This window comes from Elgaria multicarinata, chromosome 3 (assembly GCF_023053635.1).
Source record: "Elgaria multicarinata webbii isolate HBS135686 ecotype San Diego chromosome 3, rElgMul1.1.pri, whole genome shotgun sequence".
Classification (NCBI taxonomy): domain Eukaryota; kingdom Metazoa; phylum Chordata; class Lepidosauria; order Squamata; family Anguidae; genus Elgaria; species Elgaria multicarinata.
Genome location: NC_086173.1, coordinates 93958643 through 93968819, shown reverse-complemented (window position 1 = coordinate 93968819; position 10177 = coordinate 93958643). Strand labels below are relative to the sequence as shown.

At 44.0% G+C, this 10177-nt stretch overlaps 1 protein-coding gene across 1 annotated transcript in view; it reads left to right on the top strand.

The window, feature by feature from the left end:
- The first annotated feature begins 3108 nt into the window (after nt 1–3108).
- Nucleotides 3109–10177, top strand: part of ADAM19 (ADAM metallopeptidase domain 19) — a 71271-nt gene continuing 64202 nt past the window's right edge. Inside the window, exons 1-2 of the mRNA XM_063121562.1 lie at nt 3109–3233; nt 7608–7693. Coding sequence (XP_062977632.1) covers nt 3140–3233; nt 7608–7693 — 180 coding nt within the window. The 5' untranslated portion in view covers nt 3109–3139. The remainder of the gene's footprint in view (nt 3234–7607; nt 7694–10177) is intronic.

Below are 10177 nucleotides of genomic sequence, written 5' to 3'. Positions count from 1 at the left end.
AAGGGAAAATATACTTGCTTATAGGGAAACATAAGACAGTGCCTTCCTATAGTAAAACAATGGTTGCCCATAGGGGAAACATGCTTGCCCCTAGGGAAACATGGCATTTTCCCATGGCACATCCTTATTAGTGGTGTAACTATAGCAAGTTTCTGAGGAAGCTGTGGCAAAACCGGTATAAATCCGGAGTCCTGTAAAGCCTTATCTCGCTTAGCATTTCAATACTAAATATATGAAATTTATTCCTCCCTTAGGGCCTTTACAGATCAGGAAGTGCAGGCAGCCTGGGAAACTGCAGAGCAATGGAGAGATGTGTAATGAGGGGAAAACCCTATACGTACACAGTACCCTTGGCCACCACAGCGATTAAGGTCAAAAACACCATGCATTCAAAATAAATGAGAAAATGCCCAGAGAATGACACAGAAAAATGGAAGCCTCTTTCATGGAAGAAAAGAACTTTCAGGAAATTGGAGGATGGATTTTGGTACAGCCTTAGCTCAACCTTTTACCTGGAGCTGGATGCAACACTGCCTTTTTGTGTTGTCTTGTTTTGTATCGTAGTAGTAGTAGTAGTAGCAGTAGTAGCATCAGCATCTGCAGACTGCTCCTTCACTTTCCGTTTTTAAGGCTCAGTTGAAAACTGTTCGTTTTTCTAAAGCTTTTGGTATTCTCTTTGAAATTTGGGTTTTACCTGTGTCCTTTCCTTACCCCCCCTTTTTTTTCCAATTTCAATTTTAACCTTTTGAATTTTTATTAGAACTTTGTGTTGACATTTTTAGATTGTAAGCCATTTGGGCAGGACATTGTTTTATTGTTTTGTTCTCTGTACAGTCCCATGTATAGTTATGGTGCTTTATAAATAAACAATGATGACGATAATTTACTTATTTATTTTATAGACTGCTGACTATATCTTAAAAGAGATATCTCCAAGTGTTTTACAAGGGATTAAAAGATTTAAATATACAAAACATTATAAAGTATTAAAATACAAATCCATTAAAATGTTTAAAACATTTAAAATCAGAGAACATAAAACACAGTCAGAGAGAAAATGAACAAACTGGGCTACACAATCAGTCGGGGAAGGCTTGGGTGAAAATAAATAAATTTAGATTTATTAATGTAAATTGTTAGCTACTCTGGGCTCTTAACGTGGAAGGTTGAGCTACAAATATAAATACAAAACCTGACTGAAATCTCTAGTCAGTTCTCTGTGCAGTTTTCCCATTGATTGTGTTACACTCTAAGCCAGGGTTATAGAAACAAATTAAATGTTTTATTAAACAACAGCTCCTCCAACAGCTCAACAGAGATTTAAATAGGCAACTACACCTTGTTTTCCCAGAGTTCCAGTTAGTTTCTCTTAAAAGAGGCAGAAACATATTAACAGTCCAAGGCAAATCTTAAAACAGACTCAGAACTGCACAACCTTTGACTGCATAGTGCTACTCCCCTTACTGGCTAGAGTCAGTCTTCATAGTGGCCGTTTCTGGAAGCCAGGATAAGGTTTAATAGAAATGTTGGTAGTTCGTTTGCAGTTTCTCTATGGGCAAGTATGGTTTTCTTATAGGCAAGTACTATCCTTTGTTTCCCTATGGGCAAACACTGTCCTATGTTTCCCTACGGGAAAGTATGATTTTCCTATGGGAAGCTATATTTTCCCTATGGAGAGGGCCAGTGCCAGACTATTTTGCGCCCTAGGCATGGTGAGCTACCGTATTTCTTCGATTGTAAGACACCATTGATTGTAAGATGCACATTAATTTCAGTACCACCAACAGAAAAAAAACCCTAAGACACACCCGCGATTCTAAGACGCACCCCATTTTTAGAGATGTTTATATGGGGGGAAAAGTGTGTCTTAGAATCGAAGAAATAGGGTACTTGCACATCCACCCACCCAATTGCCAACTTAGATTCAGCTGTTCAAGAAGAGTTTCTGAACTATTATATTTCCCTTTTATTATGTTTTTTTCTTAAAACAGCTAATTTGTATAAAACTGTGACCTTTAAAGGGCAGTACTGAGCCCCTCTGAGGGCTGCGGCCTAGGCGGCTGCCTAGTTAGCCTGATGGTAGCGCCCGCCCTGCCTATGAGCAATACGGGCAAGCATGATTTTCCTATGGGGAGGTATATTCTCCTATGTTTCCCTATGGGCAAGTACTATCATTTGTTTTAGTACGCCTTGCATCACAAACTGCCTCCAGATCGCCACTGAGAGAGGAAAGGCAGGCTATCATCACCCTCGCAAGCCAGCAAACGCCATGACATCAGCAGGTGCACGCGTGGCTGATGGCAGGATCTCGCTTCCCTGCCGGAGCCACGTTCCTGTTGCAGCCACCAGAGGGCGAATGGAGCGGTGGGAGAAGGGCGTGCTTTGCAGAGGGACGCCTGGCGTTGGGCGCTCCCGCGCTTGTAAGCTGCGAAAGCTGCCCGAGGCTGCGGCTGGAGGTGCGCAGTCGCCTCCTTCGAGGCCGCGGAGATGCGCCGCCGCCGCCACCACCCCATGACTTTATTCCATCCAGTGGGCGATCCCCTCCGCGCGCGCTTATCCCTTCCAGCGGACAAAATCAAAAGATCAAAATCAAAAGATTAGGTCCGCGGGGCTCTTCCTGAAATAAACCCTACACGTGATGGAAATGACCGCGCCGCAGTTTTGGACGCCCAAGGACTAACGGGCTCTTCTGTATTTGGAGAGCCGGGCTAGCTACACGCCAGGACGGATTGCGTGGCTCAGCACTTCCCGCGATGCGTTCTTCTCAAAGGATCAATGTCAAATCTTGCACGACGTCACCGGCCAACATCTGTCTGGGGATATGATGGCTTCCGCGATAGGCGGGATATGATAGGAGCCACCCAGGAGGAGCATGAATGAAATCAGCGCGGGGTGGTCGCGTTAGTCTGTTGCGGCAAACCAACAACAACAAAGAGTTGTGGCACCTTAAGGACTAGCCCGTTGATTCTGGCATCAGCTTTTGTCGATATGAATTAAAGTGGCTCAAAGAACACCCCCCCACACACACACCCTTGCAAAAAACTAAATGCAGCAGCAGCAGCAGCAGCACGCGCAAAAAGGCATTATGAAGGCGACCGCTCTCTGAAACCGCTCTTCCCAGCAAACCGAGGGAGGGATCATGCTTGGTGTTGCAGAAAAAGAGTTGATTTATTCCATTTCCATCGTCTTGCTTTCGCTGAGGCAGTTCCCAGCGGAGGAAACGGCATGGACAGGTAAGTGTTTGTATCTGTGAAGGACAAAAGAAGACGATTAAAAAAAAAAAAGTCGACATAACAGGTGAAAAGGTAGCCACAGTCTGAGGAATTGGAATTTGACTGGAAATATTAGGAGCATTTAAACATAGTATTTGGGGTACCAAGTGTTTTGCTGTGGGAAGGTGGGGGGGGCAGGAAGATTTATTTTATTTTATTATTTTATTTATTGCATTTCTATACCCCCCAATAGCTGGAGCTCTCTGGGCGGTTCACAAAAATTAAAACCATTCTTCCCCCCTCCAGTTTAAATGTTTTATTGTTTCAAAAACACAGACATACAAGAAAACCAATATCACAACAACAACAAAACATATAAGCTTAAAATGGGCTTCCGATTTTCTCCACAGCAAAGATATGTAACAATGTTTTCTCTTACTCTATAATTACAAAAAAAACCCCACAAAGTCCCCCTCTTTCTATTATCTTAAAGTTTTCTTCTTATTCTTTGAATCCACAGATAAACAAATCATTTTTTCTAATTCCCGCAAAAAGTGAATAAGAGGTTTCCATTCAATTATAAACCTAGATGTTGACTTTCCTCTAATTATTGACATAAGATGATAAGAAGATGATAAGATTTCTGATAAGAGAATACACACAGACACATGTCTGAGAATGCACATATAAATAGCAGATGTAGAATAGATCTAGAAGGGAGGGAGCATAATAGTTGCTTCCTCTTTTGGGGGTGTTGTTACAGTTGTTCTGCTAGCAAAGGAGCTTGAATTCAGAAGTATATTTGTGTGGGAAAGGATGTTCAACAGGTGTGCCCAGCCTAGGGGAGTGTTTCAGAAATAAAGCTGGAGTATGTTTTCCCCCCCCCCTCTATTCCCTCCCCCACCACTTTCCCATTGTCAGCAAGACATTGTCATTGTCAGCAGGACCAGAATGGCAGCTGTAATTAATGGTGCAGACCCACAATTGGACTGAATGCTGAAACCTTTCATTGTAGACTAATCATTGAGACTGTAACCCTGTACCAGTGGAGGCTGGTGGCTCAGATGTCAGTGCAGCTGTGAACCTGCTCTGGGTTTCAGTCAGAGCCAGTCAGAACTCTGAAGGTGCTGTCCAAGGTTCTGAACCCAATCCTCAAATTAGGTTCACAGCCCCACTGACATTGGAGCCACCAACTTCCACTGACTCTATCCATCATAATGCCATGCATAAGAGACAGGCAGGCAGGCAAGTGAGTAGAGATTAGAACTGGTGAGACACAAGTTCAAATTCTCACTGAGACATGAAGCTCACTGGCTGACCTGGAGCTAGTTGCAATTTCTCAACCTAATCTACCTACCTCGCAGGGATCTTGAGGTTGTAAAATGGGGATGGAGTCTCAATAGATGCTGCCTTCAGCAACTTGGAGGAAAAGTATGATATAAGCGTAATAAATACATAATGAGAGAAAGTGGGTTCAGTGTTTGGCTCCTAAAGCAAGGAATATTGGGGTTTGAATCATGCCACCTGCTCTACTCCATGGTCCTCTGTGTATGTGGACAGGCTATAGTTTATCATTGTTGAGGAAAAAGCACTTTTCACATGTTCGGAGACAAATTTATTTATTCACACATTCCATGACCTGGCATCAAAAACCAACTGGGCACTGAATCCTGGTTTCATGAGTTCTCAGTAGGCTGGGGTGGAAGTTCTTGGTTGGTATTAACCTATGTTCATCTCTGTTTCCAACTTGTTGGCAAAAAGAGCCTTCTTTCTGAAAGGGGTGGTTGTCACTGATGTGCTGGCAAGTTTGGATTAAGCCTCTTCTCAACCAATGACTGTTGTATTTGGTTTTGCTAAAACAAGATTAGGGCCTCTTATATTGCAATCCTATTTTGGGGGGGTTTGGTTTGGTACGTCGATGGCTTCTTTAGAATTCTGTTGGTTCTGACTGAAACCCACAGCGGATTCTTCGCCCCTCTGACATCAGATCCACCAGCCTCCATTGCCTATATGCCATCCTTCCTCAACCTGGTGCCTACCAGGTGAGTTGGACTACAACTCCCAGAATTCCTTTACTTGCTGGGGCTGCTGGAAGTTGTAGGCCAACACATCCGGCAGGCAACAGGTTGGGGGAAGACTGCTGTACACACGTACCTGGGAGTAAGTCCCATTTGCTCAATGAAACTTATTTTTGTTTTGATGTGTATGGGGGTGCACTCTTAATTTCAAGAGCAAATAAGTGGAATTTCCCACATCCACAGCAGCGTAAGTTCTTCTTAAGGGTCAGCACAGAATCATAAACACTTTCAAAGCTTATGATGGATGATAATGTTGCTTTTACACCAAAGAAAATATAATTAGAAAAAAGGGTAGTTATTTTTCGTATGTGAGTGTAATGTATCCACACACCAGGCACCAGTACAACACACTGGCGAACTTTTCCTAGGTGCACTCGCACATGCGTTGTTGCTCAGAGTCAAATTCTTTGACATCGCAGAAAGTCCTTAGACCTGGGAATCTGACAATACTAACGCAGAAGAGCAGGCTTCACATGAGGCATAATGAAGTCCAACAAAACTTTATTTGGAGTGAGGGATAGGGATATAAAAATCCTAGGTACAATTGGTGTGACATGGGCTGGCAAGGGACAGATTCACAAACACAGCAGTCCCTGTTAAGAATGTCATTTTGGATGTTTTCTGGCATCATTACCCTTATCATAATATTATCAACAAAAGGGTCCCCAGATTCTAGAATGATTTCCTTCATCTTGGAAACATGCATCTTCATCTGTGGAGGGTAGCAGTGGTGTCTGCTGGAAGTGTCTTTGGCAGGGGGAGGAGAACCAGGGGGTGCTTGATCAGCGTTTGTGGTTTTAGAGGAGCCTGGACTGCTCACTTTATTTTTCCCATTGTTATCAGCAGCTTTATTGAGCAAATATAATACAACATTTGCATTACCTGGATTTTGAATTATGCAAACATTCCTTTGGAACTGCAGATTTTGTGTCTAGGTGCACACTAGTCATCATCATTATCCCTGGATAAGTCCTACAATAAGTGGACACTTGGTACCATTCCATGCAACACAGAGCCTGGATAACGGCTTCCAGTATATTCTCTTCATCTGTGGCAGGGGTAGGCAAACATTTTGGGCTCATGAACACAATTGGCAATTTCATAATTTGTCTTGGGCACTAACACAAAGTGGCTGCCATGGGAGGCATAGCAAAGAACAAGTCACCTGCCTCAAAGGCTGAACACAAGACAGCCGTGGAATCTCAGCCAGCTCCTTTTGAAACCACAGTTTTCGGAGCCAGATTCACCTCTTCAAGCAGTTTGTCTACATTCTCAAGCTGCATCAGCTGAAAGTGAGCCCAGATAATTGGACTGGATAGTGCTCCAAATACCTTAAAGGAATTGTACCAAAGACAGCATCAAGTTCATGGCAAATTTGAGTAACTGTATGCTCAAAGTACATTGCAAACTTGTAACAGCAGGCCTCTGGTTCTTTTACAGTCCTGCTAGGGCCAGATTTGATTATGATGTCAGTAGAGGTTGGTGGCTCTGATTTTGGCGGGGCTGTGAATCCATTCTGGGTTTCAATCGGAACTGAATTATTTGAGGGATAGGGTTCAGAACTTTGAATAGTACCTTTAGAGTTCTGACTGGTTCTTACTAAAACCCAGAATGCATTCACAGTCCAACTGAAATTGGAGCCACTAGACCTTACTAGATGATGTGTTACTATCACATAGGTGGATCTGACTGGCTTTGTGGTGCTGTGGTGCCCTCTTGCTAGCCACATGGCCCCTGACTGGCTGGACTTCATAGCCAGGAAGAAGAGGGACTCTCTTTTAAGAAAGCATGTGCCAAAGCAGTAACCAAGAGGGCAATGAATCTGAGTGAAATGATGTGAAAAAGCTGAGGATCTTGGGGCGGGGGGGGGGGGGGGGATCACAACGGAAAAATTCAGCTCAGCCTTAGTCTGGCAGAACTTTATTCTGCTGATTTTCTGGATTATTATCTGATTCCTGGATAAACAATACTGCATTATTTATTCCACCCTTTCTTTTCTTAGAAGGTGTTCTATGGATGGTGTGTGTGTGTGTGTGTGTGTGTGTGTGTATGAACGAACACACCTGTATGTGTGTATGTGTGTGTGTATTTGTTCTGGCAAATGGTGGCTGAGTGATTACACTTGCAAAAATGAAAATGGAACACTTGAAAAGTGTTTGAAGATTCCAGTCTTGAAATAAAGGATGTTGCTGATTGATAGTACGAATACCCTGGTGGCTAAATGAACCAGATGTTACTGGCTTTTGTGATGCTTTTCTCTGATGACCTTTTCCAGAGTTCATATTGGGGCTTTGAACAGTTGCTTATGTTTCTCCAGGCACAAAGAATACAGTCCACTCCCAGGTGCACCATGAAATCATAAGACCTCAGTGGAGAGCGGATGGAAACTCTGGCAGTGATAAGGTAGGCTGCTTACCCAATGACCGGAAAGAGTTGTGCTTTCTCATCCCTTTCAGATAACCATTATCCTCTTCAGCTGATCACTGGTGGGAATGATTTAGTGTTGGTAGCGGGCAGATAAGGAGCTTTAAAATCTGCCTGAGCTGGATATATCATAGGTCATAAACCCCTGCACCCATGATCAAAACAAGAGCAGGTGTGTGAAGATATTTTGTGGCCTTTTGAATTGGTACCAGACAAGATCATTAGGGATAAAGAAAGATTCCAGCATGGTATTTCAATGTTCTAGTATTTATTTATTTTTGCTGTGCTTCCAGAAGATCCAGTCTTTGGAAATGGGATGGATCCTAAAGTTTGTTCCAGTGCATCTGCTGGTGGCAGTAGCATGTTGACCTACTTTGTAATGTGGTTCTGACATAGGTGCAGCAGGTCTTACAAACTATAAAGGCAGAATGTTCTGAGAACTGGCTGGTCTTTTGTGTATTTTAAGTGTCTTTTGTGTGACTTTGTTCTTGGTAACTCTTGCTTAGGGTGGCCAGGTGTCTTGCTTACAGAAGACAGACCTCTACAGAACAGAACATAAAAACATAAGAGCCCTGCTGGATCAGACCAAGGGTCCATCTACTCCTGCATGTTGTTCACACAGGGGCCAACCAGCCATCGGCCAGGACGTGGTGCAACAGCACTCTCCCACCCATGTTCCCCAGCCTCTCTCCTCCAAGAAAGGCTTACCGCCTCTCTTGGAGGACAATTCTATATTTTAGGTGTCCTCTATTTGATGAGCTGCCCAGACCAAATCCGGTTTAAATTTGAATAACCATAAGAAGGGAGAGAGGCACGGGCCCTGCAGTTGCCCATCAAGAGTTAACAGACAGTCGATTGAGCAGGCACACAGGTCATCTTGTCAACCTTCCTCATCATGGTGAGATGTATTTTATTTCTATTTAAATTTTAGTATCTCTAAATTCAGTGGAAGCTGGTGGCTCCAATGTCAATGGGGCTGTAAATCCACTCTGGGTTTCAGTCAGAATCAATCAAAACTCTAAGGGAGCTATCCAAGGTCTGGATCCATTCCAGTCTGGGTTCAGGCCTGGTTTGGGGATGGAATTGGACTTGGTTGCCCTGATGGACAACCATCTTCGGGAGAGAGACAGGGGGAGTGCGACCCTCTTACTATTCCTTGATCTCTCAGCAGCTTTTGATACCATTGACCATGGTATCCTCCTGGAACGCCTCCATGAGTTGGGGGTTGGAGGCAGGGTCAGTTCCAGAAAATAGGATTGGGGGAATGTACTTTTGCCCCATGGCAGTTGAACTGTGGAATGCCACAGGGCACCATCCTTTCCCCAATGTTATTTAATAGCCGTTGGGAGCAGTCATCAGGAGATTTGGGGCAAGGTGTCACCAGTATGCTGATGACACCCAGCTCTATTTCTTTGTAATATCTGAATCGGGAGACGCTGTGCACGTTCTGAACTAGTGCTTGGATACAGTTATGGCTTGATGAGGGCCAACAATCTGAAGCTGAATCTCGATAAGACAGAGGTCTTGTGGGTTGGTGGCTCCCAGGTCCGGGAATTGGGGTGTTTGCCTGTTCCGGATGGGGTTGCACTCCCTCTGAATGAGCAGGTCCATAGTTTGGGGGTGCTCCTGGATCTGTCTTTGTCACTGGAGGCCCAGGTGACATCAGTGGCCTGGAGCACCCATTATCAACTTTGGTTGGTACGCCAACTCCGCCTGTTCCTGGATAGGGATAACCAAGCCATGGTCATTTGTGCACTGGTAACCTCACGACTAGACTACTGTAATGCCCTCTATGTGGGGCTGCCCGTGTGTGTGTGGTTCGGAAGCTGCAGCTAGTGCAGAACACAGCAGCTAGGGTGCTCACGGGGACACCTAGTTCTGCTCACATAAAACCTGTATTAAAAGAACTATTACCTGTTAGGTATTGAGCCACATACAAGGTTATGATGTTATCCTACAATGTGGGACCAGCATGCCTAGCAAACCACCTTCCTTTATATACACCTGGATGACAACTACGATCCCCAGAGGAGGTCTTGGTGGCCATTCCGAGATGAATGGAATGTCGCCATGAAGAACCTTGGCAGCGGGCCTTCTCTGTGGTGGCACCCACACTCTGGAAAAACTTCCCTCATGTGTTTGGGAGGCAGAAAACATAACATCTTTTAAACACTTCCTGAAAACATACCTTTTCACACAGGCTTTCTCTGCTTTTTAACTTAGCTGGTTTTTAAATTGCTTTTTTAACTTTTAATGTTTTTAAATTTATCTATACTTGTTGTATTTTATGGTTTTTGATTGTGCACTGCCCAGAGAGCTTTGGCTGGTGGGCAGTATAAAAATGCAATAAATAGTTAAGATGCTGGACCTACTTTGGGGATTGGGTTTGGCACCTTGGATAGCTCCTTTAGTGTTCTGACTTGTTCTGACTGAAACCCAAAGTGGATTCACAGCCCCACTGAC